The following is a 26,721-nucleotide window of genomic DNA, read 5'->3' on the forward strand; positions in this document are numbered from 1 at the left end:
TGTGAGAGCATGAGCGAGTGGGTTAATGCACAGGGAAGGAGGGGACAAAGAGGGAGGGAAGGACTGAGAAAGATGGGAAGGGCTGAGAAAGGTGGAACAGGGAACATGAAAAGAGGAAAGGGACAGGAGTAGAGGGCATCAAAGGGGGTATGGGGTCAAAGAGGGTGGGAGAAACAGTGAGTGAGAGTATGAGTGTGAGAGAGAGTGTGAGAGAGGTGCAGGGGGATTGTGGGAGAGAGTGAGAGAGAGAGAAACGGAAACAGAATAAAAAGTTTGATGATGGCTTGGAAAAGGGGGGAGGGAAGGGTTACAGAGAGTAGGGGGAGGACACTGTGGAGGGTGGGGATGGATCAGCAGCAGGTCTGTTGAGCCAACACTCTTCACTCTTCAGTTTCACTCCAGGGAACTGGCTCCAAACTCTGCAGATCTTCTATGTATGTAACCAAGGGAACACTGCTCTGTCTGAAGTGATGAGCCCTTTTGAACGAGATGTCAACCCAATGGGACCTCTCCGTACACAGCTGTTGGCTGACAGAAGCCACCTTCCCTGGGAAGAATGTTCGACTGATCACACCTAGACTCACCTGGCTGGACAGCGTAGACTTCTGACGGGACCCCCGTGACCTCCGCCTCCCCTGCAGACGGCTCTTCGTACTCCAGTCTGGAAAACATGATAGGCAGAAGCAGAATGAGAACCGGCAGTGAAGGAGGGGAGAGGAAGAAAGGAGAAGAGGACAAAGGGAGGAGAGATGGAGCAGTGAAAGAAATAATGCTTGCAGGAAGGAGAAAATTATAGGGACAAGATCAAGAGCGGGAGAAAGGAGAGTGAAAGAGAAAGGATCGATAGAGAAAGGAAAGTGAAAGGAGGAAAAAGAAAGGGTAGGGAGAGAAAGGAACAGGAGCAGGATTGGATGAAAAAGAAACAAAATAGAAAAGTAAACCAAATACAAAAGGCAGAGAGAAGAAACGCAAGAAGGATAGTTATAAGACCATAAAGTGTAAGAGCAGAGTTAGGACATTCAGCCCATCGTCTGCTCTGCTATTTAATCATTGCTGATTTATTTTCCCTCTCAACCTCATTATCCTGCCTCCCCATACCCCCTCACTCCTTTAACACTCTTACTAATCAAGAATGGTTCCAAGGTTGACATTGCCGGAGGTGGTAATGAGGATAAGCTCTCACTACCTATAAAGTGCTTCCACATGGCTTGCGTCTCAAATAGCCTCTGTCAACCAAGACCAGCTCCCAGCCTTCACGTGGCGGAACTGTTCCTGCCAATGGGAGAAGGGGCAAAGGCGGATCTCTGGCGCCTCAAAACCAGATGTTTCGGGCAGGTGGGGCTTGTTAGTCCTGGTCGACTGCCCACCTAGGAGAAGGAAAACTCTGATTTGAAAACCTCCGCTGCCTTGCGGCCACACCCGATAATGGGAAAGGCTATGGGAGAAAACCCTGAGAAGAAATCCGGAGCCGGAGTCCCATAGGCGGTCAATAGGGAGGACTTCATCAATCTATTGTCCGGCAACTCCTGCAGCCGAAGAGGCCACCATGTGTAACGATCTTCGTGCCAGTGGATCCTGACCTCCGAGGCTGAGAGAGTGGGACTGTCTCCATGCTAAGGCTTTTTCACTATAATATCTTTCACGCACGTGTCCTTGTGTTGTGCATCTTCGTCTTCTTTCTCTCTTCAAAAGTCCTCCGGCGATGGGAGAGCAGCGAACCAACAGGTGGAGGTGACCACTGAGTTGCAGTTGCAAACCTGCACATAGGCGGCCCTTGGACAGATGGTCATTCTCCTCTGAACCCAGGGCAGTAGGGGAGTCCGGCAGCATCCAGGATGACTGGGCAGCCCTTTTTAGGACAGCGCTGCCCACCCTGTAATCAGGGAGGGGCCTAGAAAAGGTGGCCGAAACATCGCCTGCCCTAGATCATCCGGCCAGTTAACCACGACTGACGTATCACCCAAACATTGTGGTCGAAATCAAAATCAAAAGGAAAAGATTCTCCATCTAGGAGCATGGAACATTCGCACCTTAATGAATAAGGAAAACACTGCAAGACCTGAAAGGAGAACAGCTCTCATTGGTAAAGAACTTGCTCGCTACAACATTGACATTGCAGCGCTAAGCAAAACCAGGGTTGCAGACGAGGGATCCATCATTGAGCTTGCCAGTGGCTACGACTTCTTCTGGAGAGGAAGGGCGCAGAACGAAGACACGGAGTGGGCTTCGCCATAAGGAGTACCCTGATGAAACAGCTCCCCGACCTGCCTGTTGGCATCAGCGAAAGATTGATGAAGCTACGTCTGCACCTCAGCCAAAATCGACATGCAACTATTATTAGTGCCCATGCCCCCACCCTGACCAGCCTTACTGAAACCATAGAGCAGTTTTACACTGACCTTGACTCCATCCTGCGCTCAGTGCCGGCCAGTGATAAGCTGATCTTGCTGGGAGATTTTAATGCCCGAGACGGCCAAGACCACGATCAGTGGAATGGAGTGCTCGGCAGACACAGAGTCGGGAAGATGAACACCAATGGCCTTCTGCTTCTCAGCAAATATGAAGAGTATGACCTCACTGTCACAAACACAGTGTTCAGAATGGCCAACAAATTCAAGACAACGTGGATGCACCCTAGATCCAAACAATGGCATCTGATCGATTATGTCATTGTCTGTCGTGACATCCGAGACGTAGTCATCACACGAGCCATGCGAGGAGCAGAGTGTTGGACGGACCACAGACTCCTCAGCACCACCCTCAAGCTACAAATTGTTCAATCTCATAAAAAGCGTCCAAAGGCAGTACGGTCATCCTTTAACACCTCCAAACTTCAGCACCCTCCGTGTCTACGCGAATTTCAAAATACTCTTAAACAGAAACCATCAACAAACCAGCCACTCACGGGTAACCCAAACCAGAAATGGAGCCACTTCAAAAATGCTATAACTAAAACGGCAAAATCAACCCTAGGCCACAGAAAGTGCACCCACCAAGATTGGTTCAATGAGAATAGCACCATCATTGATGACCTACTCACCAAGAACAACAAGGCATTCAAAGAATGGCAGGATGACCCGAACTCCACCTGCAAAAAGGACAGATTCAAGCCCTATCAGGTACTCGCTCAAAGGGAAATCCGTATAATGCGCGACACATTGTGGAACAAGAAGGCGGATGAGGTTCAGCACTATGCTGACACAAACAACACCAAGCAGTTCTTCAACACCATTAAGTCGTCTTTGGTCCCTCAAAGTCAAGCATAGCTCCTCGGCTTTCTGCAGATGGATCCTTGCTTATCAAGGACAGAAAGGGCATCGACACCAGGTGGAAGGAACACTTCAGTCATTCCTGAACTGCCCCTCTACTGTTGACCAGTCAGTATTCGACCAGATTCCCCAGAGCCCAGTCCATGAGCACCTCAACAACCACCCCCCCCCCCGACCGAGGTCAGCACAGCCATCAAACAGATGAGCTGTGGCAAAGCACCGGGCAAGGATGGCATCCCCGCAGAACTGTTCAAAGCCCTCAACCAGGAGTCACTCGAAGCATTCTAGGACGTCCTGGTCAGTATCTGGGAAGAGGAAGTAATGCCACCCGACCTTCGGGATGCTGTAATAGTCGCCCTATACAAAAACAAAGGCCCGCGCACAGACTGTGGGAACTACCGGGGCATCTCCCTACTTTCCATTGCCGGCAAAATCCTGGCTCGCATCATCCTCAATAGACTTATTTCAACAGTATCCGAAGGAAACCTCCTAGAATTGCAATGCGGCTTTTGGCCTAAACGCAGTACTGTGGATACGATCTTCACTGTTAAATAAATGCAGGAGAAATGCCTGGAGCAGAACATGAACTTGTACTTTGTCTTCAACACACACAAAATGCTGGTGAAACACAGCAGACCAGGCAGCATCTATAGGGAGAAGCGCTGTCGATGCTTCAGGCCGAGACCCTTCGTCAGGACTAACCGAAAGGAAAGATAGTATGAGATTTGAAAGTACTTCACTCGTACTAATGCATGCCATCAAAGACCTAAACCTGGGCATTTACTGCCTGGACGGGTCACTCTTTGACCTACATTGCCTTGCAGTACACACAAAGACCCGCTGAAAGCTGTTCATAGAAGCGCACTTTGCAGATGACTGCGCACTCATGGCGCACCAAGAGGACCACCTACAAACAATGGTCAGCAGACCCTCAGCTGCATCTAAATTGTTCGGCTTGACAATCAGCCTCGGTAAAACTGAGGCTGCAGTCTCCTCCTGGAGTCAGGAGATGTCTTCCTGCAGCCTGCACCTAACAGCGCCCCGCCACAGCCATGCATCACCATCGATGACACAACTATGGAACGTTGACAACTTCAAATTCCTGGGGAGTACCATCTCCAGCGACGTGCCCTTGATAAAGAAATCATGTCAAGGATTCAGAAAGCAAGCCAGGCACTCAGAAGGCTCCAGGTCAAAGTTCTGCAGCACAAAGACATTCGCCTCTCCACTAAACTGAAGGTTTACAATGCTGTTGTGGTCTCATCACTTCTATAAGGCTGTGAAATCTGGACACTGTATCGCAGACATGTCAAACAGTTTGAACAATTCCACAATCGCGCTCTGTGATCAATCATACAAATCTGCTGGCAAGACCTTATCTCCTACCTGACAGTCCTGGACCAAGCCAATTCTACAAGCATTGAAGCCAAGGTTTCGAAGGCTCAGCTCAAATGGACTGGCCATGTGATCCGCATGGATGAGTCCAGAATGCTGCGTCAGTTGTTCTATGGAGAACTGGAGCAGGGCAACCGTGCCCAAGGTCGCCCAAGGAAGAAGTACAAGGACAACCTCAAGTCAAACCTTAAGTGGGCCAAACTCCAGCTCCGCAATCTCGAACACACTGCTGCTGATCGGTCCAAGTGGCGCAATCTATGCTCCAAGGCAGCAAACAACTTCCAAGCCAACTGGCGCATGCAGCGCCTCAAGGCGAGTCAAGAAAGACACAGGAAGGCGTCTGCTCCTGCCTCAACAGGCGGTGCTCCTTGCCCCATCTGCAACCGTATCTGCGCTTTGGACTTCGGCCTCGGAAGTCATATGCGTGCCCACAGACATTGACTGCGCAACACATTCGTCTTCCTCGGACGTCGAGAGACTACTACTAATCAAGAACCAATCTAACTCTGCTTTAAATCTACCCAAAGACTTTGCTTCTCAAGCTGTATGTGGCAGTGATTTTAGTAATATGAATAACAGAATTGATGGCTTTGTGGCCATTTGCAGATGATACAAACACAGGTAGAGGGGCAGATAATGTTGAGGAAGCAGAGAGTCAGCTTGGACAAATTGGGAGAATGAGCAAAGAAGTGGCAGATGGACCACAGCGTAGGGAAGTGTATGGTCATGTACTTCCATACATGACCATTTTATAAATGGGAAGCAAACTTGGAAATTGGATGTGCAAAGGAACTTGGGAGTCTTCACACAGGATTCCATAAAGATTAACTTCCTGGTTGAGTTGGTAATAAGGAAGGCAAATGCATGTTAGCATTTATTGCCAGTAGACAAACACAAAAGCAAGTGTAATGCTGAGGCTTCATAAGGCATGGATCAGACTGCATTTAGAGTATTGTGAGCAGTTTTGGGCCCGATAAAGGCATTGGAGAGGATCCAAAAAAGGTTGAAGAGAATGGTCACGGGAATGAAAGGGTTAATGTAGGAGGAGCATTTGATGGCTCTGGTCCTGTACTCATTGGAGTTTAGAAGAATGAGGGGTGGGGAATCTCATTGAAACTTACCATCTCCATGTCCACACCATTTAGGCCTTTTAATAATCAATGTTTCCAGCGAAAGAGTCTAGAAGTAGAGGACACAGTCACATAATACAAGGATGTCTCTTCAGAGAAGTGATGAGCAGGAGTTTCTTTAGCCAGAGTGTGGTAAATATGTGGAGTTATGGAAAGGCAGTAATGGGGAACAAAGAAATGAAGGACGTACTAAGTATTTTGCCTCAGTCTTCGGTGTGGAAGACACCAGCAGAATATCAGAAATTCAGAGTGTCAAGGGGCAGTGGTGAGTGTGGTTGCTATTACTAAGGAGAAGGTGCTTGGGAACCTGAAAGCTCTGAAGGTAGATAAGTCACCTGGACCAGATGGACTACACCTGAGGATTCTGAAAGAGATAGCTGAAGAAATTGTGGAGGTATTAGTAGTTATCTTTCAAGACAAAAGGAGGGAGAAAAAAGGAATTAATAGTCCAGTTAGCTTGACTTCAGTGGTTGGCAAGATGTTAAGACTCCATTGCTTAGGATGTTGTTTTGATGCACATGATAAAATAGGCTGAAATCAGCCTAGTTTCCATAAGGGGAAATCTACTGGAATTCTGTGAGGAAATAACAGACAGGATAGACAAAGGAGTCAGTGGATGTTGTTTACTTGGATTTTCAAAGGCTTTTGACAAGATGCCACACATGAGACTACTAAAGAAGAGCCCATGGTATTACAGGAAGTAAACTGGCATGGACAGTAGATTTGGGTGACTGGTAGGAAGCAAACTGTGGGAATAAAGGGGGCCTATTCTGGTTGGTGGCCACTTACCAGGAGTGTTCTCCAGAGCTGGTTGGACCACTACTTTTCATGTCATATGATAAGTGAAGAAAAATGAGAGAGGTGAGAGTGAAAAAAGAACAGAGAAAGTGAAAGGGACGGAAAAAGGAGAAATGTTTTAAGACAAACCATTCAGAACACAAGAAAAGAGAAGTTGGTCACTTGGCCCCTCAGGTCTACCCTGGTGTTCAATATGATCCTGGCTAACCTATGCTCTTCAGTCCTTCTACTGTTGCAGTTCCCCATGGCCCCTATTTTCAGATCTTTCTGCCTCCTCTTTAAACAATCCGACCTCCAAAACACTCCATGGCAAAGTATTCCAAAAATTCACCACTCTCTACGAGAAGATGTTGCGGTGTCCCTCAGTTTTAAACAGTGTAGGTGGGGTGCTGGGGTTGGTCAGCAGCTAGTGTCATTCCAAAGGAATATCCTATCTGGATGCATCATGGTTTGGTATGGCAACTTCTCTGCCAAGGCCACAAGAAACTGCATTGCGTGTTTGTGGTCATGTGCACTGCTTACACTTCCAGTGCCTCAATAACACAGCAAACATAATCAAAAAATCCACCCTGCTCATTCCAATTTAATCAAAAAGCCATCCCACCCCAGACATTCTTACTTCCCCCCTCCCATCTTGCAGAAGACACAAAAGCTGAAAGCACGTGTCACAAGGCTTAACAATAACTTTTACCCCGCTGTTATAAGATGATTGAATGGTCCCCTTGTACAATAAGATGGATTCTTGACCTCACAATCGACCTTGCCTTGACTATTGCATCTTATTGTCCACCTGCAATGCACTTTCTCTGTAAATGTAACACTCTATTCTGCACTCTAATATTCCCTGTGGTGAAATGATCTGAATGGCTGGCATGCAGAATGCAAAGCTTTAACTGTAAAACCGTGAAAATAATAAGCCAACAACTCAATAGATGGGACAGAGTCGGGTCCTGGAACCACTTTTAACACCCCTCTCCTCATCCCCCCTGGCTAGAGTTGGAACTCACCTCACAGGTGAGACCTCCGGTCTCTTCGCTGATATCTCCGTGACTTCTGGTGCCACCTCCTCCTCCTCCCTGGGAACTACAGTGAGACAATGGGATCAGGGGAGATTTGATCATTTTGGAGGCTGACTCCAATCTCCCAACTGGCATTCTCCCTCCCCTCTCCCGCAAACCCAACATGCAGCCTTCCCCACCGAGTTCCCACACAACCAGCTGTACAATTCACCTACTACCCCGACTTCTCATACACAAACACCCACTTTCAGCCCCTAATCTAACCCTACCCACATCCAGCCTGTCCTAATTTCCCACCCAGCCTCTCTACACAACCAAATACCCACACACATATCATCAAGCACAAACATTAACCACCCACACAACCACACTCCCAATCCAACACACCAGACTCCCCACCAATTCCACAGATTAATCCAACCTCCAGAAGCATCCTATCTGTGCAACACTCCAAGGCACCCCACAAATCTCCAACCCCACAACACACACTCCAACACACCCCACAAATCACCAACCCCACAACACACACTCCAACACACCCTACAAATCATTCAAACTGATCACCAACTCTGCAACACACACACTCTCCACCTCAAACAACCCACCCGACTCACACACACACTCCAACACCCTACTTCAAACAAATCCTCCCCAACACACATGCACCCCATTACACACCCCAAACAAACCCCACCCCACACACCCTACTTCAAAGAAATGCCACGCCACCCACCCACAACACAATGCAACCTACTTCAAACAAACCCCACCCAAACACACTCCTCAATACACCCTACCTCAGACAAACCCTACCCCACTCACACACACACCTCCACAACACGTCACAATAAAGACTGCAGCCAACTATCCAGTTCCACAGTCTACCAGATATACACAAAGCACACCGCTCCATCTTAAACATACACACACACACACCCCTGACACACATCCTAACGACCATCCTCAGCCTACCAGTCACCTCGAAACCCTTTCTCGCTGCTCCCCTTCTCATGGCCATCTCAGTCCTGATGCTGCGTTTCGACCTGAAATGTCAACTATTCCTCACAGATGCTGCTTGACCCACAGAGTTCTTCCAGCAGATTGATTGTTTCCCAACATACACCACTTCACCCTACACAGCATCCTTTCCCCCTCATACATGCACATTCCAGCAACATATCACCCAACCCCATTCACTTCAACACCCAAAGCTCCACTCCATCCCAATGACCCACCCAATGACCCACCCATTCAATCAATTCATGACCCATTCCCATAAAATGTTCCACCTACAACTGCCCAAATCACACACAAACTCACACCACCACAAATCCACACCCCATCCTGTGCAAACTGTTCACTCGTGCCCAAGACAGAAAACAACCCCAATGTGCCAGCCCCACTATCATTCAGACCTGATCTACTCCCTCTCAACACTATTGTTATATCCTCTTATTACAGAGACAGAGGCCATTCAGCCTGTTAGGCTGCTGCCATCCCACAGTAGAATCATAATTCTCCAATAACTTTTCCTGCAAGATATTCACTGCGGCAGATTAATCCTCCCACCGACCCACACACCTTTGGACTGTGGGAGGCAACTGCAGCCGACGGGGGAGAATGTGCAGACTCCATATACAAAGACAAACCATCACAGACACTTCCCACCATGCAGATGATGACAGACTCACCCTCTCACCTCCACACACACCACCACTCCCATATATCAACATGTACCCTCCATGAGTTCTGGAGAAATACAGCAATACTTTGCGGGTAGTTAACAAAACTACCAACAATTCTACCAAATATACTTTTCAGGACTGCAATCACGGCAATCCGCAGCCTGCAATTTTCCACTGGTTCGTGCTTTCGAACCATCTGTATGGTCTGTCTGTTTTGTAATATATTGAAGGATTTGGTGAACGGAATTCCTGAGAATGCAGGTACAGCCTCGGAGGTCATGACTGGAGCAGACGGGGCCGGACTGAAGCAGCAAGGCCCAGGCCTGAGGACAGATTAATGAGCCAAAGTTTGGTCAATTTAGACCATAAGATATAGGAGCAGACTTAGGCCATTTAGCCCATCGAGTCTGCTCTGCCATTTCATCATGGCTAATCCAATTTTCCTCCCAGCCCCCAAATCCTAAGAACTTTCTACAGGGGCACAACTGAGAGCATCCTGACTGGCTGCATCTCTGCCTGGTATGGGGGCTCAATCACAGGACTGCAGAGAGTGGTGCAGACAGCCCAACGCATCTGCAGATGTGAACTTCCCACTATTCAGGACATTTACGAAGACAGCTGTGTAAAAAGGGCCCAAAGAGTCATTGGCTTTTCCCCATATCCCTTCATGCTCTGACCAATAAAGAATCTATCATCTTCTACCTAAATATACATAAAGACATCCTCCACAGCTGCTATAGAAATTCTGCTATAGAAATATAAAAACTCTCTGGCTATAGAAATTCCTTATCTCCATTCTAAAAAGACACCCTTCAATTCTGAGACTGTGTCCTCTGGTCTTAGACTCTCCCACCATAGGAAACATCCTCTCCACATCCACTCTATCAAGGCCTTTCACCATTCGATAGGTTTCAATGAGATCCCTCCTCATTATTCTGAATTCTAGTGAATACAGACCTAGAGACATCAAACACTCTTGATATGACAAGCCATTCAATCCTGGAATAATTTTCGTGAACCTTCTTTGAACCCTCTCCAGTTTCAGCACATCCTTTCTAAGGGGCCCAAAACTGCTCACAATACACCAAGTGCAAACTTTGCAACAAAGCCATCAATTCCATTATCGAAATCATTGATGTATAATGCAAAAAGAATCGGTTCCTACACAATCCCCTGTGGAACACCACTAGTCATCAGCAGCCAACCAGAAATGACTTTTTTATTCCCACCCTTTGCCTCCTGCCAATCAACCACTGCTTTTCCATGCTATTCCTGTAATACCATGGGCTCTCCGTCTAAACGCACAATGTGCAACGTATAGTAATTTATAATAAATAGTATGTACAACAGGACAGTCAATATAACACAGAAATACAATTGTATCAGCATGAATTAATCAGTCTGATGGCCTGGTGGAAGAAACTGTCCTGGAGCCTGTTGGTCCTGGCTTTTATGCTGTGGTACTGTTTCCCGGATGGTGGCAGCTGGAACAGTTTGTGGTTGGGGTGACTCGGGTCCCCAATGATCCTCCGGGCCCTTTTCACACACCTGTCTTTGTAAATGTCCTGAATAGTGGGAAGTTCACAGCTACAGATGCACTGGGCTGTCCACACCACTCTCTGCAGAGTCCTGCAACTGAGGGAAGTACAATTCCCATACCAGGCAATGATGCAGCCAGTCAGGATGCTCTCAATTGTGCCCCTGTAGAAAGGTCTTAGGATTTGGGGGACCAGACCAAACTTCTTCAATCATCTGAGGTGAAAGAGACGCTGTTGTGCCTTTTCCACCACACAGCTGGTATGCACAGACCATGCGAGATCCTCAGTAATGTGTATGCCTCATGTGTTGCACTTTGTCAAAGGCCTTCTGAAAATCCAAGTGCTCAACACCAACCAATTCTCCTTTGTCTATCCTGCTTGTTATTTTTTCAAATTTCAAGCAACATTTGCTCTTGAGGAAGCCATGCTGACTATGGCCTATTTTATCATTCCCTCCAAGTACCCTGAGACCTCATACTTGATAATCGACTTGAACATCTTCCAACCACTGAGGTCAGACTAACTGGCCTATAGTTTTCTTTCTTCTGCCTCTCTCCCTTCTTGAAGAGTGGAGTGACACTTGCAATTTCCCAGTCTTTGTAACCATTCCAGAATCTAGTAATTCTTGAAAGATCATTACTAATGCCTCCACAATCTCTTCAGGCACCTCTTTCAGAACCCTGGGGTGTGCTCCATCTGGTCCAGGTGACTTACCTACCTTCAGACCTTTCAGTTTCCAGAACCTTCTCCCTGGATATGGTCATTTCACACACTTTATGACCCCTGACACCAGGAACTTCCACCATATTGTTAGTGTCTTCCACAGTGAAGACTGATGCAAAATGCTTATTTAGTTTGTCTGCCAGTTCCTTGTCCCCCATTACAACCTCTCCGGCATTGTTTTCCAGTGGTCCGATATCCACTCTCACCTCTCTTTTACACTTCATGTATCTGAAGAAACTTTTGGTGTCCTTTTTAATATTATTGGCTAGCTTACTTTCTTAATCCACCTTTATCTTCTTAATGACTTTTTTGTTATCTTCTGTTGGTTTTTAAAAGCTTCCCAATCCTACAACTTCCTACTAATTTTTGCTCTATTAAATGCCCTCTCTTTGGCTTTTATGTTGGCTTTGACTTCTCTCGTTAGCCATGGTTGTGTCATCTTTTCTTTAGAATACTTCTTCCGCTTTGGGATGTATATACCCTGTGCCTTCTGAATTGATTCCAGAAATTCCAGCCATTGCTGCTCTGCTGTCATACTGCCAGTGTTCTTTTCCAATCAATTCTGGTCCACTCCTCTCTTATGCCTCAGTAATTCCCTTTACTCCACTGTAATACTGATACATCTGACCTTAGCTTCTAATTCTCAAATTTCAGGGTGAATTTAATCATATTATGATCACTTTGCCCAAAGGGTTCCTTTCCCTTAATGTCCTGAATGAATTCTGGTTAGTTGCACAACATGCAATCCAGAACAGCTGATCCCCCAGTGGGCTCAACCACAAGCTGCTCTAAAAATCCATCTCATAGGCACTCTAGAAATTCTCGCTCCCAGAATCCAGCACCAACCTGATTTTCCCAATCTACCTGCATATTGAAATCCCCCATGACTGTTGTATTATTGCCTTTTGGCATGCATTTTCTATCTCCCGTTGTAATTTTCAGACCACATCCTTACTACTGTTTGGGGGTCTGTATACAACTCTCATCAGGGTCCTTGCAGATCCTGAGCTCTATCCACAAAGATAGAAACATAGAAAATAGGTGCAGGAGTAGGCCATTCGGCCCTTCGACCCTGCACCGCCATTCAGTATGATCATGGCTGATCATCCAACTCAGAACCCTGTACCTACTTTCTCTCCATACCCCCTGATCCTTTTAGCCACAAGGGCCATATCTAACTTCCTCGTAAATATAGCCAATGAACCAGCCTCAACTGTTTCCTGTGGCAGAGAATTCCACAGATTCATCACTCTCTGTGTGAAGAAGTTTTTCCTTATCTCGGTCCTAAAAGGCTTCCCCTTTATCCTTAAACTGTGACCTCTTGTTCTGGACTTCCCCAACATCAGAAACAATCTTCCTGCATCTAGCCTGTCCAATCCCTTTAGAATTTTATATGTTTCAATAAGATCCCCCCCTCAATCTTCTAAATTCCAGTGAGTATAAGCCTAGTCGATCCAGTCTTTCTTCATATGAAAGTCCTGCCATCCCAGGAATCAATCTGGTGAACCTTCTCTGTACTCTCTCTATGGCAAGAATGTCTTTCCTCAGATTAGGGGACCAAAACTGCACCCAATATTCTAGGTGCGGTCTCACCAAGGCCTTGTACAACTGCAGTAGAACCTCCCTGCTCCTGTACTCAAATCCTTTTGCTATGAATGCCAACATACCATTTGCCTTACAATATTTTCTGACCCTATGTCACCTCTTTCAGCTCCAAACCAGATTTTAAAAGGATGAAGGACGAACCGTGTTCAGCTCATTATTCCATGAGGCTTTACTTTCCTCAGCGATGAACCTGACTCTACATCTGTGGCCTCAGCCATCAGCAAGCAACTCAGCACTGAACCCAGCTCTGTGGCTGTAGCCTGCAGCCATCAGTCTCCTGGACCAGCTGCAGTGCTGAACTGGCTCTGTAGCTGTGGCCTTACATTCAGGGTCTCTACAGTTCATGTTCTGTGGACTATTTGTATGCATTTTTTTAATTACTTGCATGATTTGTTCTTTTTTGCACATTTGACTGTCTTTGTGGTGCAGGATATTTCATGAATTTTATTGTGTTTCTTTGTTTTGTGGTGGCCTGCAAGAAGATGAATCTCAAGGTTGTATATGGTGTACACACTTCAATAATAAATATGCTTTGAACTCTTGAGTTTAAACACCCTCATGGCGAAGGACACCCAGAGAATCAATGCTTGAGCAGACACAAGATTATCACACACACATAAAAATGCATCCCCCCCCCCCCCCACCACACAGATACAGAGATACATCTTAGAGAGACACTGCACACACAAACATCTCGACACAAGACATAGGAGCAAAATTAGACAATTTGGCCCATTGAGCTTTTTGCTATTCCACTTTAGCTAATATATTATCACCCTCTCCCCATAACATTTGATGCCCTTACTAATCAAGAGTGTGTGTGTGTGTGTGTGTGTGTGTGTGTGTGTGTGTGTGTGTGTGTGTGTGTGTTTATTTATTGATTGATCATTGCTTTCTGCTATGTCCCTGCTTCCTTCTCCTTTTCCACAACCATGATACCCCTCTTCCATCACCCTTCCCACTCTCAGTCCACAATAGAGACCCATATCAGAATCAGGTTTTTTTAATCACTCAGTCATCAAATTTGTTTTGTTTTGCAGCAGCTATACAGTTTAATACAGAAAATTACTTCAGTACTGTGCAAAGGTCTGAGGTACCCATGCTATATATATGTGCCCAAGACTTTTGCACAGTACTGTATACCAACATATACAACCATGGGATTCATGAGCACTTTCATGCTCCTGGGGGTGACCAGATCTATCCTGGGTCCAACATATTGATGAAATTATAAAGAAAGCATGACAGTGACTATATTAGGAGTTCGAAGAGATTTGGTGTGTTATCAAAGAGTATAGCAAATTTCTATAGATGTACAGTGGAAAGCATGCTAACTGGTTGCATCACTGGTATGGAGGGCACTGCACAGGATTGGAAACGCCTGCAGAAAGTTGCAAACTGAGCCAGCTCCATCATGGGCACTAGCCTTCCCAGCAAAAAGGACGTCTTCAAAGCAAGGTGGCATCTGTCATTGGGACCCTCATCACCCAGCGCGTGCCCTCTTCTCATTGCTACCATCAAGGAAGTGGTACAGGAGCCTGAAGACACACACTCATCATAGTTGATAGTTTTAGGAACAGCTTCTTCCCTCCACCATCAGATTCTGAACTGACAATGAACTCATTACACGACCTCACAATTTTTTTTTCTTTTTTCTCCCTCTTTGCACTCCTTATTTATTTTTTTTTAAATAAATTCCTTATTGTAATTTATAGTTTCAAAAAATATTATATATTGTAGTGCTGCTGCAAAACAACAAACTTTATGACATACACCAGTGATACTGTACCTGATTCTGCCTGCTATTTCCTCAAAGAAATCCAACAGATTTGTCAGGCATGATTTCTCCCTAAGGAAACCATGCTGACATCAACCAGTTTCATCCTGTACCTTCAAGTACCCCGAAACCTCATCCTTAATAATAGATTCAAACATCTTACCAACCACTGAAGTTGGGCGAACTGGCCTGTAATTTCCTGTCTTTTGTCTCCCTCCCTTCCTAAAAGAGTGGAGCAATTTTCCATTCCTCCAAAAACATTTCAGAATCTAGTGATTCCTGAAAGATCTCTACTAATGTCTCTACAATCTCTTCAGCTACATCCTTTAGAACCATGGGATGTAGTCCATCTGGTCCAGGTGACTTATCTACCTTCAGACATTTCAGTTTCCTAAGCACCTTCTCCTTAGTAATCGCAACTATACTCACTTCTCTCTCCTAACATTCTTGAATTCCTAGCATACTGCTAGTGTCTTCCACAATGTAGACTGATAGAAAATGTTTAGAGTTTGTCTGTCATTTCTTTGTCCTGATTACTACCTCACTCTTGCCTCACTTTGTCTTTATCTATATCTGAAAAATTTTGATATCTCCTTTGACAGCTTATCTTAATTTTTAATATTTTTCAAATCCACCTGCATATTGAAATCCCCCATGACTATGATAACACTGCCCTTTGTACGTGCCTTTTCTATCTCCCGTTGTCATTTGTAGCCCACATCCTGTCTACTGTTCGAAGGCCTGTAGATAACTCCCATCAGGGTCTTTTCACTTATGCAGTTTCTTACTCTACCCACAAGGATTCTACAACTTCCGATCCTATGTCATCTCTTTCTAAGGATTTGATTTCACTTTACCAGAGCCACATCACCCCCTCTGCCTGTCCTTTCAATACAATGTATATCCTTGGAAGTTATGATCTTTATATTTATTCTGGAGACTTCCATAATTTCCCCTGCACTCTCCTTCCCTTTTACTTTAACCTTATTTTTCTACACTGTTAAACCTATTATTTAGTTTAAAGACACACTTCTATCAATCCCACTGACTGTAGTTTTGCCCTGTCAACTTCTTCAGTTACTTTAACTAGCTCTAACAAAGCTGCCTGAAAGGATATTAGTTCCCCCTTGAGTTCCGGTGTAACTCATCCTTCTTGTGCAGATCATACCTTCTGCAGAAGAGATCCCAATGAATCAGAAACCTGGCTCAGTAATCACTCTTATATACACACAGTATTCTCTATCACACACACACACACACACACACACACACACACACACCACTCTTTGTTCCTCTTTTTCTTCTCTCTCTCACACACACACACAAGCTAACAATAATGGGAATCTATCTTTTCTGCTGTGCAGCTTCCCCACATTCAGTGCCCAAAAATGAATGACAAAATAATCCAGGGCTCAAACCCCTTCATTCTGGCATTCTGGGGATGTGGGATGCTGGTAGTTCAACTGCCTAACTTGAGGGCTAAGTGCAGTTCCTTAACACCATGCGCCCATGTCTGAAGTACTTCAAATCAAGCCCCTACATTCAGATCAGCTCGGTGGCCCAGCAGTTAGAGCCACTACCTCGTAGCCCCACACACCTCAGTTTGATCCTGGCCTGCGTTGCCCTGTGTGTGGAGCTTGTACTCGCTTACCTCCTCAGGTGTTGCTGTCTGCTCCCATGACCCAAAGATGTGCCAGTTGGTGGGTAAAATGGCCATTGTAAATTGCACCCTGATGCCCACACACTCCACCCCATTGTGTGGGTGAGGCAGGGAATCTGAAGATAGTTGGTGAGAGTGTAGGTAACATGAAATGGGTCTGGTGTAGGAGCAGTGTAAGTGGGTGTCTGAAGAACAACGTGGATTGAAGGACTGAAGGAGCTGCCTTCTCTCTGGATCAAACAGAGCACTACCTTCCCGCCGAGGCCGTCTCCGGAGTTTTCGGGTCTCCGGTGCGCCAGGCTCCTCAGGGAACCAGAACTCCTCGGCCAGGAAATCTTCCAGCTGCCTGACACTGAGCTCAGGCAAGTCGGGTCCAGCCTGTGAGGGGAGGAAAGGCAAGGTAAGGTGGGTTGAATCACAAGCTTAATCATGGCAATCACACTTCAAATCATCTCTTCTCCCCCTACTAGCCATCAGTCCCTACCCCAACATCACATATCATCCCTCCCACCCATCCCTCCTCTAATCCCCCCTTCTCCTCCTACCTACTTTCCCCAACATGGCAATACCGGGCCAATGGTGATCAAGACTCCCACCCTCCCCAAACCTCCATCACCATTTGGTCTGAACCATTCTCCAATATTCCCCACTCATCCCTCCATTTGCCACGCAATCTGCATATAATCTGCCAATAATTCCAGTATCCCCATTCAATCCATGTATTTCTTCAAATCCTCACTTAATCCCAATATAGTTCTCCAAATCCCAATGTAATAACAATACCTCTCCCCAAAGGCCTACTTCATTCCTCAAAGACCCATTTAATCCCACTTTAATTCCCTGGATCTCCATTTATTCACAACTCAATTTTCTGAAATCCCAAGTAATTCCTACACAATTCCTCAAAACCCCATTCACTATCAATGCACCTTCCCAAATTCCCATTCAATACCAACACAATACTTTCAATAACCATTTAATCACAATTCCCTGGTCTACACCCAATACCAATGCAGATTCCGGAATGGCAGAGCTAAACCTCATATTCCGCTGGGAAACCTCTGACCTGATGGCATCAACATAAATTTCAATAATTTCCAGTCATTCACCACCACCACCACCCCCCACTGGTTCCATCTTCTTCCATTCCTCATTCAGGCTCCCCTCTTGCCTCTTCTCTCCTGCCTATCACCTCACCCTGGGGTCCGTTACCCCCTTCCCCTAACAGATTCCTTCTTCAGCCCTTCATCAGACCTTTTCTACCGATCACCTTCCACATTCTCACTTCATCACTCACCCACCTGGCTTCACTTAACACCTTCCAACTTGTACTCCTCCCCCTCTCCCCACCTTCTTATTCTGGATTTTCCCCCTTCCTATCCAGTCCTGATGAAGGGTCTTGGCTCGGAATGTCGACTGTTTATTGCTTCCCACAAATAATGCCTGATCTACAAATGCTCATTCTCCTCCACAGATGCTCCATTCCTTTCCGCACGTGCTGCCTGAACTGCTGGTTTCCTCCAAAATTTTGTATTCCCCCATAATCTCAATGCAATTACCTGAAGCAACACACACAGAACGCTGGAGGAACTCAGGAGTTCAAGCAGTATCTATGGAGGAGAATAAATAATGGCATTCCAGCCAAAACCATTCATCAGGATCAGAGTCAAAATGAAGGGTTTTGGCCCTAATTGTCAACTGTTCATTCTCTTCCACAGATGCTGCCTGACCTGCTGAGTTCCCCCCAGCATTTTGAGTGCATTACTCAAGATTTCCAGTGAATGAAGAAGGTCTTGTGTTTTCAGTCAGCAAATGCTCATCGACTCCAAATTCTCTGAATCCCCAGTTCCTCTCAATATAATTACCCAAATCCCTGTTGAATGGGAGCTGGCTGGGATCTGATACAAACCTCCACTTCAGGCATCAAGATGGGCTCTACCTCACGGATTGTGATCAATTCTGGAGACACAGTGAGTACGGGAACTGGCTCTGAGAACAGAAACATCATCAGACTTAAGAGAGACTGTGTGTGTGTGTGTGTGTGTGTGTGTGTGTGTGTGTGTGTGTGTGTGTGTGTGTGTGTGTGTGTGTGTGTGTGTGTGTGTGTGTGTGTGTGTGTGTGTGTGTGTGTGTGTGTGTGTGTGTGTGTGTGTGGACACGTGCACATGAGAGTGCACACATGTATAATCACATAACCAATGTAGCCAGCACACCTGAAACACAAAGTGACTCCCCAGCACCCATCCACACCCATCCAGCCATGACACAGTGTTTCATGATGGAAAGAGCTGCCCCAGTCCTTCCCAAAGGAGCTGTACCCACCCTCAGCTTCCTGCAGCCCAGCCCGCTCCCCACTCCTGACCGCTCTCTGGGTCTCAGCATCCCAGTGTGTTCTGGTGATGAAGGAGGTGACTCAGCCAGTCATTCCCAGGGAGAGGGGGAAGGACGGGCTGATGCTCCATCGGAAGCCACAGCCCTGGACAAGCCTCTGCAAACAACAGGAGCAGCATCACACACCCAGCCACACACCTTCAGCTTTGGGCAAAGCCTCCGGTGGGCCTCCCGGAACTGGAGGTTTCAGGAGCGGCTTCACCTGTAAGCAGATGGGAAAGAATTAATCCTGATCCATTCCTCCCCACCGTCCCGTCACACCCCCCACCCAGTGACAGGGTCAGGCACAGGGTGAGGCTCCCTCCACACCGTCCCGTCACACACTCCCAGGGACAGGGTCAGACACAGGGTGAGGCTCCCTCCACACCGTCCCGTCACACACTCCCAGGGACAGGGTCAGACACAGTGTGAGGCTCCCTCCACACCGTCCCGTCACACACTCCCGGGGACAGGGTCAGACACAGGGTGAGGCTCCCTCCACACCGTCCCGTCACGCACTCCCAGGGACAGGGTCAGACACAGGGTGAGGCTCCCTCCACACCGTCCCGTCACACACTCCCAGGGATAAAGGGGATCTTTTCTGGTGACTAGTGGTGTTCTGCAGAGGTCACTTCTTTTCACGTTACAGTTTAATGATCTAGATGACTGAATTGATGATGCCGTGGGCAGGTTTACGGACTATAGGCATAGGGGCAGGTAGCAAGGAAGCAAAGCGTCTGTAGAAAGTCAACAGATGAGGAGAATGGGCAATGAAGTGACAGATGGAATACAGTGTATGATCATGCACTTCAGTAGGAGGAATAAATGCATAAACCATTTTCTAAACAGGGAGCAAACTCGGCTAATGTAGAATTCCCTGAAGGTTAATATGCAGGTGGAGTTGTTATAAGGAAGAGAAATCCAATGTTAGCATTCATTTCCTCTAGACGAGAAGATAAAAGCAGGGAGATAATGCTAAGTCATTGGTCAGACCATATTTGGAGCTTTCTGCATAGTTATGATCCCCATATCCAAGAAAGGATGAGCTGACATTCAAGAGGGTCCAGAGGAGGTTTACGAGAATGATCCCTGAATGAAAGGGTTAACGTATGTAGAGCGTTTGATGGCCCTGAGCCTCTACTCAGAGTTTAGAAGAAAGAGGGGAATCTCATTGAAACGTACCAAATATTGAAAGGAGTAGACACAGTGGATGTCCAGAGGTTGTTTCCAGTGGTGGGAGAATCAAGGACCAGACAACACAGCCTTAGAATGTAAGGATGAGAAGATCTGGAGATGCTGGAAAATCCAAAGCGACACACACAAAATGCTGGAGGAACTCAGCAGGCCAGACAGCATCAATTGAAAAGACAAAACAGTCGAAATTATTGGCCGAGACCCATCATCAGGACTGGAAGAAAAAAGTCTCCTGACTTCTCACCTTTTTTTCCAGTCCTGATGAAGGGTCTGGACCCGAAACTCTTTTCCACAGACGCTACCTGGCCTGCTGAATTCATCCAGCATTTTGTGTGTGTTGCCTTAGAAGAAAATGATGTCACTTTAGAACAGAATTGAGCAGGAATTTCTTTAGCCAGAAGGTGGTGAATCTTTGGAATTCATTGCCATGGATGGCCTCAAAGACCAAGTCATTGGGGATATTTAAAGTGAAGATTGATTGGGGGATGATTAGTCCAGGGACAAGGCAAGAGATTGGAGTTGACAGAGAAAGTAAATCAGCCATGATCGAATGGCGGAGCAGACAATGGGCCAAATGGCCTGATTGTGCTCCGATAGGTTTAATGAGTCAGGGGAGGAGAGGTGGGAGTTACAACCCGACTTTACACTTGCCTGTGGGATCAGACTTGGACTAGGCAGTGGGGGACTAGTCATCAATCCAAAGAATGGATCCAAGGCCCCTTCGTAGGTCTCCATCAGTGTGGCCATGTCCGGCAGCAGCAGGTTGGGCCTGAAAGGGAGCAGGATCACAGGTCCGAGTGAGGAACCCTGCAAATACCCCCCCCCCCCCCGGGAAACCAACCCCAAACCCTTCCCAACACATCCTCACTTTCCTGGTAACACCACCACGTTGGCCCAGGCATCTACCAAATCTTCCCACTCCCTCTCATCCTCCCCTGAGGTTCCACCTCTAACCCTGGGGAATCTCCCTGATCTTTCCTGCCTTCCCTCCTACATCCAGAAATTCCCTCCGGCGTCCTGACCGACTGCTCCAGGAAGCTCTCCATCTCTGTGGCCTCTCTCTCTCTCTTCCCCAAGGCATCTTCCCTCCCTTCCTCTTGGTGACCCACCCACATCTTCCCCAACTAACCTCCCTTGCACTCCTCCCTCCTCTCACCTTGCCTCTGGGGCCTCCCTCTCCCCATTGTGCATCTGTTCACCACTGTGCCAGGTTGTACTGCCAAGCCTTCTTGCTGACTATCCCTCCCTTCCCACAGCATCAGACCCCTCCATATAAAAACACCATCCATTGCCAATCCATGGACCAGGGACCATGGGCTCAAACGTACCAGTGTCACCCCCACCCAGTCCCCTGGGGACCCGTTGCCCACAAACAGAAACACCACCACCAACTCAGGACTCTGAGTCCTGGGGACCTGCTCGTCACTCCCACACCAATGACCTGAACCCACTCCACTAATTAACCCTCACCCCTCAGATACAATTCCCTCCTCTCCATCCCATCCCAATGAAACTTCCCCCAATCATGGGACCTGGTCACTGAGTTTCCACCCATATTCACTCCATTGTCCAATTACCCTCCTCGTGTTTAACTCCCTCAACACACACCTGGCTCCCCTGGAAGTAGAACCGGCCCCTCCCAGGATCTGATCCTCTCTCCTCCCTCCAGTCCCACCCCCACGAGGATACTCACTGCTCCAGCTCCGGCATGTTGATCCGAACCTGGGAATACATCCGGTCGATCCGCTCCAAGGTGTGCTGGATCTCTTCTGTGGATAGAGCAAGGAGGAGGAGAAATGGTGGGGGGTAGTGAGGAGGGTGACCTTGATGCAGAGGGCTACTGGAGTCTGCACTGGGTGCCTTTGTGTTCCCCCTTCCCGCCAGCTCGTCCCCTATCCATGGGAACCATCTCTGCCGACTCCGGGATTTCCAGCAGTGCTTCCCGATTCTCTGCCACCGAGCAGGGCTACATCGGCAGGGGTTCTCTTGTCCCAGCTCAGGCCAACCCCTTCCAGCCACAGCCACGCGTGTTCCTCGTGAAGGTTGCGTGCAAAGAACAACCGAACGCCAGGTCCCTCCTACAGGAAACACCCATCCCCGGTCTGTGCTACAGCCAAACCCCTGAAAGGTGTCGGCTACAGGCGCAGTTCCCACAGAGGATACAGGCATCCTGGGTCTTTATCACAGGAAATTCTCCACTGAAGGAGGCTACAGGCATCCCAGCTTTCAACTACAGGCATGCTTGGCCAGTCCTACAGGAAGACCCCTATCAAGCTTGACAACAGCTGTCCCAGCTGTTACAGACAGCCCATGTCTGGTGACAGGTAATCCATTTATAGGGTCATCTCTGTCAGCTCAGGTCTCGGCTACAGGCAAACCATTTAACCGGAGTGTCACCATGCAAGCCAGGTTCCAGGTACAGGTTAAACAACTGCTGGAAAACACTAAATGTATCCAACTGAACGTGGCCCAGATCTCAACTACAGACACCCCTCCCATCCAATCACCAAATGCAACGAGAGGCAAACCCCTCCTCCCCACCACCCTCCGATCATCCCTTCCTGGGCACAGGTCTGGTCAAAGATGTACGTTTCCCTGGCGCACAGCCCCAGTGTCTCTCTCCCTCCCTCACCTACCTATCAGGTAGTTGCATTGCCTGTGGAAGACTCGGACAACGCCGATCTCAAGCTGGGCCGAGAGGTAGAGGGAGAATCGAGGCCTGGAGGTGTTGGGGTAGGGCGGCAGGACCTGTACCAGAATGTACCTGATGATCTCTTCACTGCAGGGAGAGGAACAGAGAGTCAAGGCTCTTAGTGGCTGGGGTTGGCGGAGGGGGAGAGAATTGAGAGATGGAGAGAAGTAATCTCGTCCTGGTTGTCCCAGGAATGACCGGCAACAGAGAATCTGGGAAAACAGAGACTGCTCCCTGGGGGCTGGGCTCTGAACGAACAGGGGGACAGAAAAACAGAAGGGGGAAGGGAATGTAGGGCAAAGAGTGGGGAAAAGGGGGAGGAACAAGAGGGAAGAGTGAGGGGAGGGGGAGAGGAGGGCGAGGGAAGAGTGAGGGGAGGGGGTGAGGGAAGAGTGAGGGGACGGGGTGAGGAGGGCATGGGCAAAGTGAGGGGAGAGGAGGGTGAGGGAAAAGTGAGGGGGAGAGGAGGGCAAGGGGAGGGGCAGAGGAGGGCGAGGAGAGGGGAGGGGTAAGGAGGAGAGCAAGTGCAGGGGAGGAGAGTGAGGGGAGGGGAGCGAGGGAGGGGGCAGGGCGAGGGAGTGGGTGGGGCAGGGGAGTGAGGGAGAGTAGGGGGTGAGACCAAGAAAGATGGTGCGGGATAGAGGGTAGAGAGAGCATGAGAGATGGATGTTGAAGAAGTAGGCAGCAAGAGAGCTGGGAATAAGGTACTGGCGAGGACGAGAGGGGAGTGAGGGAGGAAAGAGTGGGAACACAGGAAGGAGAGAAGGGGAGAGTGAGAGCTGGAATCAGAGGGAGAGGAGAGGGGAAGCAAGAGAAAGAGGAGGGGTGAGAGAAGGGACTGAGTGTGAGAGAGTGGGGAAAGGTAGAGAGACGGGGGCAAGAAGAAAGTGTGCAGCTACAGTGAGTAAGAAGGGTGCGAGATGGCAGGGGAATGCAAGAGGGGGTGGCCACTGTTGCAATGGTTCAGCATCAGAAAGGGGAACTGAGGCTTTGGTGAAAAGAGGGGGAGACCATTTTGCATCAACAGTTGTGTGAGGAGTCTAGGCTCTGAGCTTTGGCTTGATAGGCTATGACAAGGAGGCACAGGTGAGTCGCAGGTAATTACAGGTAAGGGATTTTTGTAACTGTTGGTTTTATATAACTAAAAGGACAGCAACTTACAACAAACTAAATAAAATAGGGATGCATTACCAGCTGATGAGTTGCAGCTGCCTGATCTAGGGAGTGCTGGACCCCACCGTGACAGCATCATCTGTAACGTGTGTTGGCTGCTCGAGGAACTCAAGCTCAAAGTTGATGAACTGGCGTGTGTTTCAAACATTACAATGGGCCAGGGAGGGAGGGGAGTTACCTGGAGCTGCCATCACACCCATTGGATTAACTGATTCAAATTCACTCTGTGGCCAGGGACACGAGGGTGTGACTGTGAGTGAGGCAGGTGGTGCTGGCCTAGCCTCAGCTCGAGTTTGCAGAACAGATTGCCGCTCCTTGTGAGGGTCCTGGTGAATCGCATAACTAGGGCCGTCAGTAAGGCTGCGGCTGTGGGGGTGAGAGGGGGAGTCAGGAGGAGAGTGAGAGTGTGAACGGAGGTTGACTGTGCAGAGAGGGGAAGGGGATGGGGATCACGAGTCTGAGAGAGTGGAGTGGCTGTGAGTTAGCCAGAAGGTCGAGTGTCTGGGGCGAGCAACAGAGGGGAACGAGAGAGGAAGTGACTGAGAGTGGCAGTACGTGCGAGGGAGAGCAGGATGGGCATTGGAGGGGGAATGAAAGAGAGGAGGGAGAAAGGGGGTACAAGAGAAAGGGAGCATGAGGTGGAGTGAGGGGAGAGGAGAGGAGGGGAGGGCAGAGATAACGATGGGGGGAGCTGGGAATACTCTCACCATGTTCTCACAACGTTCACTTTCAAATAGTCTCGTCTTGTAACCTTCCCAGCTTTGGTTGCCACCAGCCTAGGTGGGAGAGTGATGGAGAGAGAGAGGTGGCGTGGAGGTGAGAAGAGAAAGAGGGAGTGAGTGAGAGGAGCAGGAGAGATTGGGTGGGAGGTGCAGAGGGAGGGTAGTGGCGGTTGGGTTGGGTTGGGTGGGGAGGGAAAGGAGAGAGAGACATTAGTTCATCAGAGTAACAGTAACAAGCCCATCCTGTGCTGGTACGACATGGATCCCATCCCTCCCTAATGACCCAGCAAACCCCCCCCCCCACCCCCACAACCTGACCAGGCTGCAGCTGATAGAGCCAACAGACCCATGATGGAGGATGGGAGAAAAGGGAGGACAGGAGAGGAGAGGAGGGAGGGAAGGAGGGAGGATGGAAAGGGGAAGGGGGAGGATGTGCTAGGGAAATAGGAAGAGAGGAGAGAGGCACAGCTCGCTTGGATAGAACATTTACCCCTTTGTAAAGTTTTCTATCCAAAAGGGCACAGGCTTAAACTGAGAGGCAGATTTGGAGGCTGTGTGAGGGTATTTTTCACCCAGAGGGTAGTTGGGGTACCCACCATTGCCTGGGGACTGGAGTGGTATTTAAGTATTTAGACGAACATTTGAAACACAGCATTGTGTTGAAAAGGGGGTTATTACAGATGGGCACAGAGTACTGTGGCTGTTGGAAATCTGAAATAAAAGCAGAAAATGCTGAAAACTCTCAGCATGTCGGACAGCACCTGTGGAGAGAGAATCAAAGTTAAGGTTTGAGGGCCCTTCATTGGCACACTGTGGGCTGAAGGGCCTGTTTCTCAGTGATGTTCAGCACCGAGGAATGTCACAGGACCCCATTTCTCTTCAATTCTTCCTGGCCACTGAGCGATTGCCCCGGGCAGGGATGGGGTTCAAGTCCGAGGAGCAGGATCTCAAACGGGGAGATTCAGGGGATGGGGGTGCCAGATCCTGACCACACGAACATTCTCCGAGCCCCCGTCCAGACCCATAGAAACAATGACCCCACAACCCCCTCCCCTCACCAGATGGTGCAAAATTTCCCGGTGGTTCTCTGCAATACGTCAGGGAAGTAAAACATGGTGAGCTCAGAGTAATGTCCGATCTAGCCCCCTCTCCGCTCTCAGTCTGCACGGTCAGCGTCCGTGAATCCTCTCTCTGGTGCCGGTTTGATTGGGAATAATCTCTCTCCCAAACCCAGCCTCTCCTCAGGTACAGTCTCCTCTCCACCGCTTCCTGATGTCTTTTCCTTCCCTCCTTTCTGTCACTCACTCCCCCTCCTCTTCACCACTGTCACTGCCCCTCTCCCCCTCAGTATCCCTCACTCGCTCCACCTCCCTTTCCCTCACACTCCTCTCCCCTCACTGTCCCTCTTTCCCTCACTCTCAGTCTCTCTCTTCCTCTTTCCTCTCACTGTCCCTCTTTTCCTCAGCCTCACTGCCTCTCTCTCCTCTCACTGTTCCTCTTTCCCTCACTCTCTCCTCTCACTAACCCTCTTTCACTCACTCTCACAGTCTTTCTCTCTTCCTCTTCCCCTCAGTCTCTCTCCTCACCGTCCCTCTTTTCCTCAGCCTCACTGCCTCTCTCTCTCTCTCCTCTCACTGTTCCTCTTTCCCCTCACTGTCCCTCCTCTCACTGTTCCTCTTCCCCTCACTCTCACTGTCTCTCCTCCTCTCACCGTCCCTCACTGTCCTTCTCCCGATGTGTCTTTCACAATCTTTCTCCCACTCTCTCCTCAGGCTCTTACCTCACGCTGACCTGCTACCCTCACTGAACCCTACCCACTCCTCACTGCCTCTCCCTCTCCCCTCACTGAACCCTACCCGCTCCTCACTGCCTCTCCCTCTCCACTCATTGAACCCTACCCGCTCCTCACTGCCTCTCCCTCTCTCCTCACTGAACCCTACCCGCTCCTCACTGCCTCTCCCTCTCCCCTCA

At 48.4% G+C, this 26,721-nt stretch overlaps 1 protein-coding gene across 1 annotated transcript in view; it reads right to left on the reverse strand.

Moving 5' to 3' along the window:
* The window catches only part of rec8b (REC8 meiotic recombination protein b), a 50,614-nt gene extending 24,462 nt beyond the window's left edge, over positions 1–26,152 (reverse strand). Inside the window, exons 1-10 of the mRNA XM_073028858.1 lie at positions 25,809–26,152; positions 24,736–24,804; positions 22,800–22,942; positions 21,857–21,932; positions 20,815–20,932; positions 19,129–19,192; positions 18,509–18,588; positions 16,851–16,977; positions 7,600–7,675; positions 585–661 (exon numbers count right to left, since the gene is read on the reverse strand). Coding sequence (XP_072884959.1) covers positions 585–661; positions 7,600–7,675; positions 16,851–16,977; positions 18,509–18,588; positions 19,129–19,192; positions 20,815–20,932; positions 21,857–21,932; positions 22,800–22,942; positions 24,736–24,804; positions 25,809–25,864 — 886 coding nt within the window. The 5' untranslated portion in view covers positions 25,865–26,152. The remainder of the gene's footprint in view (positions 1–584; positions 662–7,599; positions 7,676–16,850; positions 16,978–18,508; positions 18,589–19,128; positions 19,193–20,814; positions 20,933–21,856; positions 21,933–22,799; positions 22,943–24,735; positions 24,805–25,808) is intronic.
* Between the last annotated feature and the right edge of the window lie 569 nt (positions 26,153–26,721).

The sequence above is a fragment of the Hemitrygon akajei genome, chromosome 25, assembly GCF_048418815.1.
Source record: "Hemitrygon akajei chromosome 25, sHemAka1.3, whole genome shotgun sequence".
In the NCBI taxonomy this organism is placed as follows: domain Eukaryota; kingdom Metazoa; phylum Chordata; class Chondrichthyes; order Myliobatiformes; family Dasyatidae; genus Hemitrygon; species Hemitrygon akajei.